Raw genomic sequence first — 18,332 nt, forward strand, 5'->3', positions numbered from 1 at the left:
ATAAAAAATAAATGATAATTAAAACAACCCATTATGCTGTCCTGTTTATAATATCCACTGAGGATATTTTCAGGATATCATCTTCATCTATTCCTTATTCATTTTGTACTATATGTATACTTATGGTATAATGTTTGTGCATTTTCAGTGAAATTATATGTAGAAACTTCAACTCGGCATAGTTACCCATAATTGTCATTAATAGTTTGAAATCTGTGATTTTCCCAAACTTTAACTTGTGTGTAGGATGCATCTTAGAGACTTGTTTAAATGTAGATTTCTAGGTTTCTCCCCAAAGGCATTTACTAAATAGGACCCAACTCCTCACCACAATTCAAGGTGATTCTGGTAGAGGTGTCCTGAGGAACACACGTGGGGAACATTGGGTTGAAGTTTCCCTGCCTGTGCAGTCCACACAACTCTGAGCACCATTGATACTTTTTCTAATCCAAGTCTACAGTCTATAGATCAAACAGAGCCTTCCACCTGTTTTTGTAAATAAAGTTTTATTGAAACCCAGCTACGCTCCTTTGTTTACATATCGTCTGGCTGCTTTTTTGCTACAGTGACAGATTGAGTATTTGCAACGGAAACCACAGAGTTGGCAAAGCCTTAAAATATTTACTGTCTGGCTCTTGTCTCTACTCAAGCATTTTATGTGAGAGAATATCAAAGTCCAGTATAAAAAAAACTGGAGTACATTTGCCAGGAGAGAGTTGAACATGTTGATGAAGAGCATATAATCGACCAGTTCAGTGTAACCAGCATTGATTTAGTGCTTACTGTGTGCCAGGTACTACGCACACAGTGACAAAAGCCTCAGTTGTCCCTCCTGGCTGGTTTACAGTCTTGAATGGCAAATGCATAATCTCAAATGTGATAGGTTAAGAGCACCATCTCTTGAGTGGGGGGTTATGGGAACTCGTAGCAGGGGCACCTAACTTGGTCTAATCCCTGCAGTCAGGAGTGGTGTTTATGGCATCTTTAATGATTGTAACTTGCCCAGTAGTTGCTTGTGGTAAATGAGGTTCAGAAATATGCACCCACCCTACCCCTCCGCCCTCACTTCCTGAGGGGAGCATATTTCCCTGCCCTGATGCTGTTGGGCTTGGGCAGGTGACCTGCTTTGGCCAGTGGAGTGTCAGCAGTCCCCCTGCCAAAGAGGCTTGTGCAGTGCTTGTGCTTTCTGGTGCCGTGGCCATGGGAAAGATAAGCTAGGACCCGCCTGCTGGTCCTAGGAGGGGGAGGAGAGATACCCACAGGTCACCACTAAGTGGACCAACCATCCTGGTGTACCTGCGACTGCTTCCCATTTTAAAACTGAAGTCCATGTCCCAGGAAATTCCTCAGTCTTAGGCACACAGGGACAGTCACCATGGAGCCACCCTGACCAGCAGACCACCCACTGACTTGTGAGTAATCATAAATGACGATTGTTGTAAGCAGCTGAGTTTTGGGGTAGTTTGTTATGAAGCAATGGTTAAGTGATACAGAGCCCAATAAACATTTGCTTATTTGAATTGAGACAGATCTTGGCAGAAGTTTAGAAGGGTGAGTGAAAGTTGAGCGGGTGGAAAAGATGAGAGGTGTTTCAGAGATGTTGGAGCTGCAGGCATAGAGCATGGTGTGACTGGCAGCGGGTGGAGGACAGAGTTTGGGGGGCACAGCTGAAAGTGGGGTGGCCATATTCCCAGGCATTGCAGCAGCCCAGGTGAGACATCTGCAGGTAGTGGCCCTGAGCATGGTGGAGGGAAGGCCACTGATTGGGGGTTTGGGCAGAATTCTTAATTCCACTCCCTGGTAACTTGGGGACCATAGGCAAGTTCCTTTATCACCCTTCTCCTCAGTGACTTCATCTGTAAAATCCGTCTGCACTTATTAAGATGGTAGCAGTGCTCTGTGTACAACAGTGTGACTGAAAGCAAGTGGGTCATTATGACTATTTGCTCCCCGGTTCAGAATTTTTCACAGCTTTCTTTGTCCTGTCTTTTTAAAAAAATTTCTTAATATTCTCATTTATTTTCACCCAGTTATTCCGGGATAACCTGGGCTTGAGGAAATGGAATACTGTGAAGTGATTGAAGATTACTTATTATATTACATCTACATATTTTCAATAATTTAAAAATTGTTCTTCCAATTAAAGCCACTTTGGCTAAAAAAAAAGTCACCCTTTTCATCATGTCATGACCTACCTCACACATGCAAAACCAGCAATAGGTGTTCAAACAATTACACAACCACAGCAGGCATTGTTGGCTTAAAATTGCATTTTTAAAAAGTAGAACCTCAAAACTTCCAATCTTTAAGTTTTTTAATTTCCAAGACACTCAGATAACACAGAGACCAAGATTGAGAAAGTAAGAGCCTAAGATCACACTGCAGTGTCAGCTGCTCACAACCCTCGGTATAAATACTTCTGGACCTTTATTAGATTTTTTTTTCCTGTCAAAAATTTCTATAAAGTACCAAATTTTGGCAATTTAGCTTGCTTCAACTAATCTCCTATTAAGCCAAGTTTTCCCAACTTTTGCTTTTATAAACAGCACAAAATAAATGACTGAAAAGCAGCGCAGAATTTTGAAAAGCATATGAGTACAAAAAAAAAAAAATCTCAGAATTCTTACAAACAAACAGAAATGGTTAAAGATACAACAGGTTGAAAAACTTCCCTTGGTACCCCACTACGTCAGTTTCTTATGGCTGCTATAAAATACCACCGCAAACTTGGTGGCTGAAAACGATGACAATTTATTCTCTCATAGTTCTGGAGGCCAGAAGTCTAGTGTCACAGGGCTGCAGGGCAGCTCGCCCTCCAGAGGTTCTGGGGGAAATCCTGTTCCTTGCTTCTCCCACTCCAGTATCAGCCTCTGTGGCCTTTCCCTCCTCTGGCCGAAATCTCCTTCTGCTTCTCTGTGTTTAGGGCCCAGCCAGATAATCCAGGATCATCTCCCCATCTTGAGACTCAACTTAATCACACCAACATACCTTTTTTCCATATAAGGTAACATATATAGGATTTGCTCTCTCACCCCTCTAATGCTAAGACATTAGTCATTTGGGGGCTGTTCGTTTTATGCCAAGTCATTGATTTTACTGAATTATCATGTCTGCCCAATTCAGTAGTGTACTGGAGCCAGCATGTACAGGCTGTGAGAAGCAGTACTTAAATTTTCAAGATTTTTAGCAAGGTGGTTGTTAAATTGTTGGTACCTTGAAAAATTGGTTATGGTGGGAGTCTTTATACTAGGGAGACTGACAAATGGTGCTACCAATCATGGTTTGCCATGTCCCCCGCCCCCACCCAGGAGAGCGGGTTTACCAAGATACCACTGGTTGGCCAAATCCCCCTGAATACTAGTAAACTCCACTCAGAGAGTGTTTCTCATTCCGAAGAACCCACTCAGACTCCCAGAGGCTGGACTCAGACTTCTTGTTTTTCCCTTTTTGTATTGTGTTAAAAGTAACCATGCATATCTGTCTCCTACAACACTTTTTATACTCCTCTAGGGCAGGGCCCTATCCTTTGTGCTTTAGAATCAGCATGGCTGGCTGATCTCCCAGCAAGAGATCAATCAGTTTGGGAACTGATCCTTTTAACTGGGCTCTTGCCCATCTCTGGAGATAACCCACATACTGATGCCTTGAGGGTCGCAATAATCCTAAATACGTGTATTTACATCTCAGTCTCTTTCCTTGTGTATTGAGTGCCACTGAGTAGAGAATTGTGGGTAGTTTGTATCCAATTCTGTTAACTTACATTTTTAGAAGTAAGATTTATCTGGTTCACTGGAAATCACTGCTGGTAACAACAATATATAACATGTACTTAGCATGTAGTAGTGGCATAATAAAAGTAGGCTGGATTGATAAAATGTCTTAAAAAATCAGATATATTCAGGGTAGTACTGTAGAGTCATGGTGAGTATAGTTTTAAATATAGAGTTAAATAGAAAAAACTCTTTAGAAGGTCACTTAAGGTTGACTGAAAAATTATCTTAAATATCTACCAGGAAAAGCTGATGTAAAAAAAAATTAAATGTTCCACTGTCAGAGCCATTAAATTCACTTGGTGGAACCCCGGTGATCCCAGCCCGTCTAGGTGGATTATCAGGTAGAATGTGGCTGCTTTTCGATCTTGGCTCACTGCCGATTGTACCGGGGAGGTTCTGGGCAGGATCACTGGAGTTTTGGTGGATGGAAGCAGTGCAGACAACCTCACAAATTAAGAAAAGCATATAGCCTATTTGTTAATAGCCTTTCTTCCCAGAGTGAAACAGTATAACTATATGAATAATGGGATTTTATCATTAACCCTTTAACTCAGATTATATACTTTTTTGCCAGTTTATAAATTTTGCTTTTTGTGATTTAGTCATAAAAGAATGATTGCTGTAAAGGTCTAATTATCTTCTTACCTTGAAATATGTTAAGTTCGTGGAAATGATGGGTGGGTCCATTGCTCACGCTGTGACCATTTAGTTAAAAGCTGGCTGTGTGTAAGGTGCTGTAAGGGACAGGAGGATGACAGAGGAGCTCCCTGCCCTCTAGTGTTGTGCTAGTTTAAAGGTGGTCCATGGACTGGCCTCATGGGCTGCTTGCAGGAGTTCAGAATTTTAGCCCCTTCCTTAGGCCTAAATCACATCCTGCATTCCAGTAAGATCTCCTATGATTTATGTGCTTAAAAAATTTGCAAAAACAAAAACAAACCTGGTTGACTAGGTAGAAAAAATATAGTGATCACTGGAGAGACCAAACAAAAGGTATCAAGTACAAAGGAAATCATGATTTAAAAAATTTTTGTTGTTTAGAATTTTATTTCTATTTCAGAATAGAAAGCCCTTGGTCTTCTTATATCAGAAGAATTTCATAGTTGATGCTTAGTTTTAGGGTTGCGTCCCATCTGAACACTTTGGATCGGGACATTTTCTGGGTTAAGGTTGGTACAGATTTTCATGCTTGGTTATCGACTGCTCACCAAGCCTCTGACAGCCCATGTTCTCTGTCAGTGGTGGCTTCTGTACAAGGGACAGCCTTTATCCCCTTGCGGTGCGTTCCACCTCAGGAGACTGAGGGCCGTAATCTGCCATATTGCTCCTGTATCAAGTGATCCCATGGGGACAGTGTGGCTAAGGCTTAGGATGTCAGCTCTGTTCTTTTCAGACACGAAGACATTGAAAGGTGGCAGTTGGGCTTGTGATGATTGGTATGCATAAGCGTTTGCCATTTGAGGGGAGCAATACCATTAATTCCATTGAAAGGCATCCATGACTTTTAAACTAGGGTTTAATGAAAAGGCAGTGCTTTTCTTTCTTTTAAATACTGAAGCAGTGGTAGGTGAGGGAACCTGAAAGTAGGACTGGTTCTGAACAGGTAATTACTGTGTTTTGTCTTCCATGACTTCTTCCTTGAGTCCAGTTGTTTAATTCCTTGGGGGTTGGAGGGTGGGTAAGGGAGGGCGGATTTCGTGTTCCAGGGGGTGCTTGTTTGCTGTGGTCCTGGGAGGAATATGGTTTGGGGATTGTTTTGTTTTTTGTTTTTTTTTTTTTGGCTATAAATATCTGGCTCAAACTATTCACTTTTGATGTTGAGATAAGCTTTCATTATTAGTGTGTACAAATTACCTCATAGAAAGATTTCCATTTAAATCTACTCTTAAATTATTCACACAGATGACAGTTGGAAAACCCACTGTGCCCTGTCCTAGAAGCTAAAGGTCCCTGTGGGTTGTCTGGGTGATTCATGCGGTAATCTGATGAGGGCCATACTTCACTGCTCCCTGCTTTAGAACAGGACGCAGTTTAGAGCAGTTCTGCTCACTGCTGTATGTGGTTTTTTCCCACCATCGTCTCTGTCCCTATGCCTTCCGTGTGTGCCCCACTCCCTGCCACACAAGCCAAGCCCAGTGACTCTGGCCAGCCCGCACTGTCTCATGCATTTCTAACTTCTGGGTCCTGCCTCTCTTGATCTCCCTTTCAGGTTTGACAGGGCAGACAAGCTACACATGGAAATTAAAAGTCACAGTGCTCATTTATGGCCTTTGAGGCCAAAAACCTGACGGTACTTGAAATGAGCTCCTACTTTGGCTGGCATTTTCCACAGATGGCGAGTAGAACAATCACATGCCTGATCGGGTGGGCAGGGGTTTGTCTAATCCTATCTCCTGTCCTGTATAACAATTTTTATTAAATCAAAAACTCTCATTTGACCTAAGATCCTTTTTAAAGATGCTGGTATATATCGAAACATGAAATACTGCGTGTTTTGGCAAGGACCTTCCAAACTTATTCAATCTATCCCTTTGACTCTTGGTAGAGACATAAATCTTTCCAAATTAATGGGTATTTGATTTAGGAATTCCCATGGGAGAGGACTCTAGAACTTCCCCATGTAATATGTTCTGGTGCTTCTAGTTTTTATAGTTAACTTTTCCTTAATGTATTACTTAAATCATTTCTGAGATAATGCAGAGTAATTTCTTGTCTTTTAGTTGGTAATGATGGGTTAGTGAGCTTCAAGTGCTGAGAAATTGATATAAAAGAGGCAATCAATCATAAGCCTGGTAGGGATCCACCCGAGAGTCATTATCCACGGGTTGCTCCTCCAGCTTCTTCAACCCTTGGACTCACAATCCCGGTGGTAAAGGACAAGGATGCTGGCCCAGGAGGCAGCTGCGACAAAGCCATTCTATGAAGGCTATGCATTTATTCTGCGAGCCTGCATTGACTCCCACTAAACATGTAATTTAAACAATCTTGTTTATCTGATTCCCAATGCCTGAAGCTCAGCCATGGCAAAGTGGTAGGCAGGGAGCAGTTATTGGCACACGTGGTGACAGCAGGAGTTTCAGTGTGACAGCCTGACAGTGAGAGGGGCGTGGGGAAGCGCAGCACAGTGTGAGCATGGATCAAATCTGTTCAGCACGTCTGTACGCAGGATCTACGGAGTGTGTTCCGTTGTAGATTTTCATGGGGGAAAAATGGTTAAATTAAGTTGTTTTTATTACTTTGAGGATTCTAGCTGAAGTTATCTGAAAAAAAAAAAACGATTATGCTATAAAAGTAGAGATTTTCCATGGCAGAGTTATTGTGGAGATTAGCAATAACATACATGAACCTTGTGGCACAAAGTAGCCATGGCCCTGCTGCTGGGAGGAGTTGCATGGCTGTTGGGTTGATAGTCCCGGTAATTAAAATGTGTGCTTCATCACATTTGCTAAATAAATACAATTTGAATGAGTGTAATAGCTTCGTAAGAAGCCGATTTAGAACTTTCTAGGCTAATTGTAGTACATATCTAGCATGGATAGTTAAAATCTAAATATTTCCCCCAAAGTTGATTTAAACCATTACATTCTCTCTTAGCCAATAGGAACTCTGTTCCAGTTGTAAAAGTAGTTAATTTATTTGACATTCTTTTACATAAATGAAGATTTAATAATCAAGGCCCAATATAATAGAAACATGGACTAGGTAGTAGACAGAAAATCGGTTATCATGTAAGCATATCCCTAGGTCTTGGGGTTTGTGGCAACACAGTTTCTGCAAATCCAGCATACGTGGACACACTCTGAGGGAGAGTCACAAATCTAGTTCCTGAATGGACCAATTATCATTTTTGGTTGCTTGGCAGTAAAATATTCCTTTAGACCCTCCCATTCGCTCTTTGCTGTGTGCAGAGATGGGGTACCAGAAGCAAGCTCGCTGGTTACTAATGACTCCAGTTGATCCATGCTGTTATAATGTGTGCACACTCCAAGGAGCGGAGCTGAGAAAAAGCATTGAACAGCACTTCTGGTTTATAAAGAACAGCATAAGGTTTATTACAGAGCTTAGATATTTCTAAATTAAAAATACACCTGCACTGGGAGGCTGAGGCAGGAGGACTGCTCAAGGTCAAAAGTTCAAAATCAGCCTGAGCAAGAATGGGACCCCGTCTCTATTAAAAATAGAAAGAAATTAATTGGCCAACTAAAAATATGTAGAAAAAATTAGCCGGGAATGGTGGCGCATGCCTGTAGTCCCAGCTACTCTGGAGGCTGAGGCAGAAGGATTGAGCCCAGGAGTTTGAGGTTGCTGTTAGCGAGGCTGACGCCATGGCACTCTAGCCCAAGGAACAGAGTGAGACTCTGTCTCAAAAAAAAAAAAAAATTAAAAAATTAAAAAAATACAGCTATAGCATGTAGACAACTGGGAGGAGAGAATTGAGTTCATTGTTTGGACTCCGTGGATGCTTTGAGTGTGCATAGATGTGAGTCGGGAGGATCCCATGAACCTCTGAAATGGTAAACAGCATTTGGGGTGTTTATGGATTATCTGGCGAGGTATTCTTTTTTGTTCTTCTACTCATTTTATATTTTGAGATTCTCAAAAAGTGTCTTTCACTCAAAAGGATGTACCAGATGTTTGAACTTTGATGTTAGCCACTGGTGTTATGCATAATTATATCATTTTTGCCTTTATAACAGAGGTCAAAGTAGAATGATCATTCCAATTAATAACTGAAACAGGCCCAGAGCAGTTGGCAGGTAGCAAGCATCCCTGGTAAGTGTGAAGCTCTGATCCCAGTGATGTCTGACACAGTCTGGTCCCGGTTACTGACTCCTCTGTGTGACTTTGGGTGTGACATGCTGCTTCTAGGCCCAAGTTTTTCTATCTGTAAATTGAAGGGTTTAAACTACTCAATCTCTTAAGGGCACATTTAGCTTTTAAACTGAGTCTATATCTGTGCCACCTGGGCTGTTTTGTAGCCTCACCCTTAGTAGTACCTGTCCTCTGTTGTCATTTCCATGGTGTATGAATTGCCCATCCTAGAAGCACTTCCAGATGTTCTGATTTTCTTCTACAGGTGGTCCAGTCCTGGTAAGCTTGGAGACCCTTTTTTAAAAAAAAATCTCAGTGAATTGGAGAGGTATGATGCAAATTCCTACTTTTATAATTTTTAATAGGAGTTTCTTTGCGAGTGCAATTTGTTATTTTAATATCTTTGATGAATGCTGAGTAAAGCAAAGTGTAATGGACCTAGTTCTCTACTTATCCGCCTTATTCCAAATAACACTTTGGGGAAGGGAATGTAGACTGAAATCTGTACAATGGAAAGTTGCAGCGACTTTAAACATTACAAAGGGCCTTGGAATTACAGTATGTTGGCCTTGGGTGAAATGCTACACCCAGATACATTGCAAGATGTGTCTCTAGATCGTTTGCAGAGGAATCTTAGGGCTAGAGCCTACAGCTAATTGCCACTATCATAGCTCTGAGATGATGATTCTCCGTGATGGGATGATCACTGAAGGCTGGAGAGGGATGACCCTCAGGAGTTGCCCGTGAGGGGGCAGAGGAGAGTCCTTAGCCCCACACTCTGGCTGCTGGTGACAGGCAGGAGAGGCGATTGCAGGTGCATAATGGAGTGATAGCTGCGTGTATGTTATTCTCTTTGGAAGTATATTTCCTCAGATGATGGCATTCCTACATCCAGTTAGAAATGCTAGATATGTATATAACTATATCCTGTGTTAAACCCCTTCTCCAAATCGCACCTGCAGAAGTATGGTCTGATAATTAACAAGCCAGTTCTTTCTTTTTATCCCCAGAAGTCTGTATTCCGCCCAGACTTTGCATATCCACAGCTTTTCTGGAGTTCAGAAGTTTGAGCTGCCACTGAAGTATTGACTGTGGAGGGCGGAGTTTTCTGTCTCCAATGAGGTGCCTTTGGTGTCGCGGAGGCCTATCCTCTTTCGCGGGAGCGCTCGCTCTGTGATCGGAGCAATAGCCACATAGCCACGCCGCCTGGTTTATTGTTTGCGGAGTCCTGGGCTCCCAGCGAGCGCGGCGCAGCCGGGGAGGAGGCGAGTGGGCGGTGTGTGATTCTGCGCTGTGCCGGGGCGAGGGAGCTGGACTCTGATTTCTCCCGAGCAACCCGTGTGGGTGAACTTTAGACCGGGTGCCAGGCGGGGTTTTCCTCCAGGGGGAGGAGTTGCTTCCTTCTGCAACAGCCGGCTAGCTCTCTGCCCTTGCTGGGGGCCAGGATGCCCGGGAGCGGAGCAGGATTACAGTTGGGGATGCTGGGGACGCGCCAGAGTCAAGAGTGCCTGGGTTCTGTCCTTCCCAAAGTCCTGACGAGCGCGCCTGAGATGAACGCCCCGCTTCATTTGTGAGATTGTGCTTTCACTCATTTTGATGTTGTGGCTGTGGATATCGCGGATGCTGATCTGGAAACCGAGTACCACGGTGTGCCTAGGGGAAAACATTATTTTTTTTCCTCCTCTTTCTTAACCCCTTATTTGCCTTTTCTTTTTAATTGGGTGACACAGAAGCAATCTTTCTGCACGATGCTGCGCCTGAGTGAGTGAGTGGCAAGCGACAGGCCCCCGGGAAGGACCCGGACCGATTTAAAACACGGAGCTTTGTGTTTGCGGGGCCGTCCTTTGTCTCTAGGCGATTTTTGATGTGAAAGAAGATGAAAAAGGAACGCTCTTCAGGTTCCTTCAGGCTCAAGCCACAGGCAGGCTCCCTCTCGCGCGCCGTGAGTTGGATAAATTTCTCCTCCTTGTCCAGGCAGACAAAGAGGCTGTTTCGCAGTGATGGAGAGCTCGCGGTCTGCGGGCAGCAGGTGGAAGCGGACGATGAGAACTGGATATACAGAACCCAGCCCAGAAAAGGTGACTCGGTTTTTTTTTTTTTTTTTTAAATTCAAACATTTTCAGAAGTTTGTTATGTAGAAGTGTTTGTTTCTATATCACTGATTCCCCTTCGTGGTTTTTGCCCCCGCTAGGAATTCCTTTTTCGTTTGTTCTTGTATTGGAGTCCAGCGTCACTCATTTGTTTACGTGTCTAAAATAAAAATGCTCTTCCAGCGAGATGCAGCTTGAGATGGCATCCTTCTAAGGAGGATACAATAGCTGTTATTTGTCCTCAAGCACACTCGCTTCCTTCTCCAGATCCACACGCCCATGTGACTTGTGAAAAGTTCAATGGTAAACCACCACCAGAGAGAGAATCTTCTGCTCTTGCAAGGATGGGGTTAGAACATGAACACTGACGCTGAGAGTCAACTTTGGGAATCGCGGATAATCTTCTTGCATCTTTCTTCTAAGGAGATTGATGAATTACACGAACACTTGAATTAAACAGGTGTTGGGCTGTGACGTTGGGGAAAATGAACACACCCAGGCGCTTACCCTTGTTATCTATGCCCAAAGGAGTAACTGGATTTCTATCAAGTTTCTTTTCAGACCAATGTTGGTCTCCTTTTTCAGGATTAGCATGTTTTGCCTCCCACAAGGTGAAGAAAAATACCAGTCCTGCTGGGAGAGAGGGAAATATTTCAATATTTCTTAACACACCCCTATTTTGTATTTAGAATTGCTGAGTTCTTCCTGTTAGAGTGTGCAGAGACTGAATTGTTAAGCTTTAAAATGGTTTCTCCATTCGGTGCAGTGGCAAAGCCCAGTAGGGGAGCGCTATTTAAGTATTACAAAGGGACCTAGTCCAGACATTCCGCGTGATTGTGTTTTCCCTGTTTATCACATTCTTCCTTGTGCCAAGAGAAACCTCGCTGGACTCTTTCAGAGACCTGTTCTTCCCCCTCTTTTGGGAAGCAAAACTGCTGAAATGTGAGACAATCAACTAAGTTAAATACGTGCTTATGAGTGCAGTAATTATATTGCACAGACTGAGAATTAAATGCAACCCTTCTTCAGGGATGATGTGTGTTAAACCATTTGTTCTTGTCTACTAAGCTATGGCACTAGAGGGACTAGTTAATATTTTTTGAAGATGTGAGTTGTTTATTATGTCAAGAAGGTGGCCAACAGTGATCTACTCATTCCAAGCTGTAAAATGTGGGTTTTTAGTTCAGGTGCTGTGTAACTGCCAGGCTTAGAAAAGACATTTGTGCTTTCTGGCTGGAGTTGTGTAGTTTAGTGTAAGTCTGTGAACTTTACTTTTCTAAATCAGGAATAAGCTGCGGTTTTGGTAAATGGTTGGGTTGTAATGAAATGTTTGAAGGGTGGATACAGTAGTACTGTGGTTGCAAGAGGGTGTAGTTTTGATTCCTTTAGTCTTTGTCGAAGGTTGCTTTTTAGGACTTGTTTTACTTTAAGTCAACTGCTGTCAAGTTTCTGTTAAAGATTGTGTACATGTGAGCATGTGGCTTTAGTATTTCTATTGTAGGTACCTCATCTAAATTAACATTAAAAGAAAGCAACTGAATTTGCATGTATTAGTTTTAGTTGGGAAATAAAGCAAATACTGTACACTTGACTTATGGAAAATAAAAAAAGTCATTGTAAAGGACAGGGTGACTCTTGTGAAGTGAAGGAAGGACTTGCTAAGATAACAATACCAAATATTGTACCCTTTATCCCTTAATGTAATAGGGGATACAGTAGCCTCATGAAGATAAAATAGGGGCACAACACAGTGTGTAAGTTTATGTGGTTTTTAGAAATAATTGGGCATGAAGAATATTATCATTTTTGACATACAGAGTTGGAATCCTTAAAAAGCTTCCTATAGGTAAAAAATTCAATGTTATATTTTATGTTCACATTTGACTTACAAAAGAAAATTGGCTTCCAACTTTGACATATTGTCTCCGGGGCATGTTATAACAGTTGATCTTTATTCCATATAATTCTTTCCTTTGGAGAAATGCAGAAGTGACATTTGTTTACACTAGCAGATCAAAAGAGGAAAAGTCTGGAAGAAAAACTATACAGATTGAAGTTCTTGCTTAAGTGCATCAGATAAGCTGAAACCCTGGCAGAGATTATCGGTCAGTACTAAGAATGGCCACGTTAGGATTTGGTTGTGAATAAATATGCATTGGAAGACACATTGGTGTGGTGGGAATGTGTAGCACCTTTTATATCTGTCTGCCCAGATCATGTGCATCCTAATCCACCTTCCTTTCAGTTTACTCCCTAACCATCCTCCCTTACATTAACAGTTTGATTTATACAGATTTCTAAAATCCTACTCTCCCCCCTCCCCTCCCTGCCCCCTACACTGCCATCAAGCCGTGGAAGCCAGAGAGAGGTAGGGCAACTTTAGCTTAACAAGCCGGCCTCACATCAGCGGTCCCCCCATGGGATCTCTGGTTGTCGGGAGTGTGATTCCCCAGCCTCCTGGCCTTCTCTCTCTCCAGCAGCTGCTGCAAGGCCACCTGCTTGCCTGTTCCCTGCCCACTGTCTCCTGGTATCTTTGCTTTGCACCATTAGCCCTCTGACTTCCCATTATCAGTGTGGATAGTACATTGTAAAAGACACACATTCATTTTCTAAGACAGAAGGTCTTTTAATAGGGAATTTCTATGTTGGATTGCTTATCAGGAACATCAGAATAAAGTTTTAAAGTGATTACTCCTATGGATTTCTATCAGTACAACAAATCTATAGTTTTACGATTTAATATCGTCCCTTATAGTCAAGAAACTAAAAATAAAATTACAATGCTTGAGATTTCTTTGGTAGTGTCTTTTTATAAGATTAGAAGCTACTAATATGCATCTTTCTACTTAGACTACTATTCCTGAGCTTAAAAAGCAATTAGAAGATACATATTATGGCCGGGTGTGGTGGCTCATGACTGTAATCCCAGTGCTTTGGGAAGCTGAGATGGGATGATTGCTTGAGGCCAGGAGTTAGAGACAAGCCTGGGCAACATAGCAAGACCCATCTCTAAAAAAAGTAATTATAGAGGCGTGATGATGTATGCCTATAGGCCTAGCTACTCAGAGGTTGAGGATGGAGGATCAGTTGAATACAGGAGTTCAAGGCTACAGTGAACTATGATTGTGCCAGTGTACTGCAGCCTGGGTGACAGAGTAAGACCCTATCTCAAAATAAAGAACAAAAAAGGGGATACATATTTATATGTAAGAAGCAATCTCTAGTAAGTACCTGTATGTTTTCTTCTGTTACACCACATGACAAATTTCAAAACTCTCTCTATTGACATTTGTACTCAGGGAGATAAGAATGAATTGGGTAAGAGCGATTATTAGTTCTTATATTCCTAGTGTGATATGACCCACTACAATAGATGATGCTTTGACTTAATTGTCCATAAATTCAAGGGTATAAGTCAGTATCTTCTGTATAGTTAAAAAGTGGAATGCAGTTGAAGATGAGACAATAGGTAGCTTTCCATGTGGCGTTGTGAGAGCATTTACTGGAGGAATTATTACTGAGTACTGTGTGCAGGATGCAAAGAAAGATAGCACACAGGCCCTGAAGTCAGGGAGTTCATGCTTAAATGGAGAAGCAGATAAGAAATCTAAAGGAGAGTTAAGAGAAAATATAAGATAATTGTGAAAAGGTGTAAAAGGAATGACCTAGATGAGAAAGTCCAGATAAAGATACTTTATCTGGAACATTTTCATGTTTTGCATGGTTTTATGGCTGTTGCCATTTAATTAAACACGATTTAACAAGTACATGCTTCTTTAGGAGCACTTACTGTGGAAGGTTCTTAAGGAAAACTAATGACTAGTAGTGTTTATTCTGTGCTTCCCTTTTCTAACTGGCTCAAATCAAACCAAAAGAGGTGGAATAACAATGGGGTGTCCTCTCATTGAGCAGAGCATGTTTTGTTGTAGCCCCAGCTCTCCATTTAGCTGGACAGAGTCATGATTGATGATCCTGGTATTGGCAGATCTTCAGATAGAGACGGGCATTGACATGCAAAGCCTTGTTTAAAACAATGTTTCATCATTTCCTTCTGGACTTTATCATTATGGACTAGTAACATTGCCAGACTTGAATCATTTGAATGTCAGGGCCCTGCCTTCCCAGCCACTACAAAAATGGCCAGAGAATAGCCTTACTAGGTGTCAAGGGTAATGAATAATCCACACACTAAATAATCAATCTGGAGTGTGGGAGTTGGCTGTATGTAAAGTAATTTCATCCCAATTTACCCCCCCTAATAACATAGTTGCAGAGAGCAGGATCCTTGTGTATAATTAGGTTAGCAGTATCTCAGATATTACAATGGAGAAAAATGGCCATGAAAGTCTAAAAGCAGCAAGGGTCAAGAGTCAAGATCCTGTTTCCATGTAAATAGCTGTGATTTATTTTTGATAATAAAATCATTAAAATTATGGGACTTAAGAATCGCTTCTTTATGGCATCAAGGAAGCCTAAAAAATATTGGCAAATATTGTCAAAGTAGCATCCCGAATTTATGAGTAGAGCTAGATAAGTTTTCTTTATTCTCAGGGTTTCTCCGTACATCAGAAAAACAGCTAAATGGTGTTTATCCTGGTGCCTTAACAAAAGAGACCAGTGAATGTAATGTTTTCCCAATTACTTCCTACCGAAGTTGACATTCTGTGAAAGAGACAGACAGCGAGTGCCACTTAATATTTTATCTGGTCCATTGAGACTGCCCTTTATTGACCTTTGATTATTTTTGTCTTTTGAACTTGGGAACCTCTATTATCTCACTGCCTTGTTTTATTGCAAAAATGTCTTTATTTGGTAATTAAATTGTTGAAGTTCTATTGAAATGATTTTACCTAATATTCTTCTTTTATTACTTTAAAAATTTGTGGGTTTGTTTTGAGAATTAGACACTTATTTAGATTACTAGAAATAGAGTGATAAAAGTAACTTATTGTCAGGGTTTGGGTTTGGAAGTGAGTAACCTGTGTTCTTTTCCATTGAAATATAATTGCTGAGTTGCGGGAACTTTTTTTGAAATTGATCTTTACAAATGGTTATTTTAAAAATAAGATTAAAAGACCCTGCATATTAATTAGGGTTAATTTTTACAAGTCTATTACAATTATTGGAGAATGTGTTTTATTTCCATGTAATTTCAGGGTTTTTTTTTGGTTTGACTATAATATTTTCTATCAAATTAGAGTTTTAAAAAAGCTGCCATATACCCTATCAAATACTTTAGTTAGTGCCATTCTCATCAGTTTTATATCCTAAAGATCTGTATCTGCACCCATCTGTCCATCCTTATAGAGCAGGCAATCATCAGCTCTTACTTGGACTTCTGAGTGGTCTCTTGTCCTCTCTTGCTATCTCCATTCTTGTCCCCCTTTGCTCCATCCTTGAGTCTATCTACACTGTTACTAGAATGATTTCCTAAAATACAAATATAATTGGGTTACTCTTCTGTGGCTCCCTCTTGCCTACGGATAGGAAGCCCATATCATTTAAGAGGGCTTGACACCCTACGCCATCTCCCTCCTCCCATGCCCTGTAGAAATAGCAAACAGATTCTATCACAACTCTAGAAATTTGTATCTCCTATTCTCTCCCGTTCCCATTCTTTGTGCCAGGATGCTCCAGTCCCCTCTGTCTGGTGACTTCCTACTTAACCTTAAAAAGACTCTGTGATCTCTTCCCTGATCCCCTCAGGGCAGAACTAATTACACCCTTCTCTGTTACTTCTCTACCTTCATCATCCCTGTGTAACTGCATTTATCATACACTGGATTATACTTATTTGTTTACTTGTCTGTGTCTTGAACTAGACTGTGAACTCTCTTACGACAGCGACCTAGTCTTATATATCATTTTTTATCCCCAAGGCTAAGTGCTCAATAAATGCTTGCTGAATGAGTGAGCATAACCTATCTGGGACTCTGTTAACAGTGCTATTTGCACAGGCTAATGTGCCAAACAAATGCTTTCTGAATTTGGCTGAAAGAATGATGGGTTCTAGGTAGCATTGTGTGCTTACTACCAGTACTCCAAACTCTGAACTTTTTTGAATGTAGCAAAAGAGAGGGTTCAGTTTGTGGCAACCCTTTTTTGGTGGCAGCCTGCTATTTGCCATTGAGCCACTCAAGCTATGCATGTATCAAACATTTTGTGAAAACATTTGGTCGTGACTGTTTTGACCAAGTAGCAAAGTTGCGATTAGTGAACAGAGCGGTGGTATGCAATTGACGGTGCCAGGCCTGATGAGGAGAGGCTGCTGGGTGCTATTGCAGTTTTTTCTTAACCAGTTTCCCTGCTTCCGCCTCTGCGTGCCCCCCACCCCACCCCAGTGAGGCTCACTGTAACACAGCAGCCTCGGTGACGGTATTAAAGACCAAACGTAAGTCATGCCATGTAACTTCGCTGCTTGAAACCCTTCAGTGGCTTTCCTTCTCAGGCAGCTTAATAACCAGGCCTTGACGGTGTTCCCTGAGGTCCTCTGTGGTCTGCCTCCCTCAGCCCATCGCCTCCCCACACCTCCGCCTCACTCTCCTGCAGCACACTGGGCTTCTTACACTTGACCTTCCCCTCTACCTGGAGTCCCCGCTGTGCGCCTGGTTCCTCTCTCACCTCTTGCAGGTCTTTGCTCACAAGCCATCTTAGTGACCATATCTAAAATGATCACATCTTCCCCTCATCCTGATCTGCTATCTCACACCTTTATTTTTCTCCAAAGCACATGCCACCATCTAATATACTTTGCAATCTATGTATTTATTTTTGTTGTTATCTATCTCCTCCAGCTAGAATTTAACCTCTGGCATGGGAGAGATTTTTGTCTGGCATATAATAGGTGTTTCAATAAATTGTAGTTGAAGGAATGAGTGAGTCGTGTGAAGAGCACTCGATCCGGACATCTGGGTGTTTTGCTCTGTCACTTGCTGATTGTATGACCTGGACCAAATCACATGATCTCTTTATGCTCTAGTTTTCATTTCTGTAAAATGGGGTAAATGCCTATTCATCATGTATATCAGTAGCAAGTACAGTTTATTTATTGAATAAGTGAATGTTTCTTTTATAGATATACTGTCAGCCTACAAATTGGATCTGGTTGTATTTAATGATACTGGCCATTGGGTTGGCAATCTCTTCACTATCTATAGTTATTTTAATTGTTCAAAAAATGTCTTTCTCTTAGTATAGAATATACTAACTAGTATGTGTTGAATTTTTAGTATAGAAATAAATGCCTTTGGAGTACTTGCATAACTAACTAGGCAACTCCAGTGGAAGCTATCGCTTCCTTTACATAATCCTTCAAGGAATTTGTACCTCAGTGTTTATGTCAAATCCTGAAATGATTAAAATACTAAGTTGAAAGTTATATCTGACTCAGTCAACCCACCCATAATTATTAACAATAGCTAATATTTAGTGAGTGCTTACCATTGGCTAGACACTGTTATTATTAACACTTTACGTGAATTAACTCACTTAATAAATGTAGTCTGGCTGTCATTATGTGTCCAATAAAAATAATAGTTTGTTAGATAAGCAAAGAAAGATCAGATCACTAGAACTGAAAACTGGGCAGAGAAACTTAGATGTGGTGAGACAGGGAACCAAGTATAATTCTTCAGAAGGAGAAATGGCATTGAAAATACCT

At 41.4% G+C, this 18,332-nt stretch overlaps 1 protein-coding gene across 1 annotated transcript in view; it reads left to right on the forward strand.

The window, feature by feature from the left end:
- Positions 1–5,532: 5,532 nt before the first annotated feature.
- The window catches only part of NHSL1 (NHS like 1), a 133,152-nt gene continuing 120,352 nt past the window's right edge, over positions 5,533–18,332 (forward strand). The window contains exon 1 of the mRNA XM_012748041.3: positions 5,533–10,660. Coding sequence (XP_012603495.2) covers positions 10,459–10,660 — 202 coding nt within the window. The 5' untranslated portion in view covers positions 5,533–10,458. The remainder of the gene's footprint in view (positions 10,661–18,332) is intronic.

Source organism: Microcebus murinus, chromosome 5 (assembly GCF_040939455.1).
Source record: "Microcebus murinus isolate Inina chromosome 5, M.murinus_Inina_mat1.0, whole genome shotgun sequence".
Classification (NCBI taxonomy): domain Eukaryota; kingdom Metazoa; phylum Chordata; class Mammalia; order Primates; family Cheirogaleidae; genus Microcebus; species Microcebus murinus.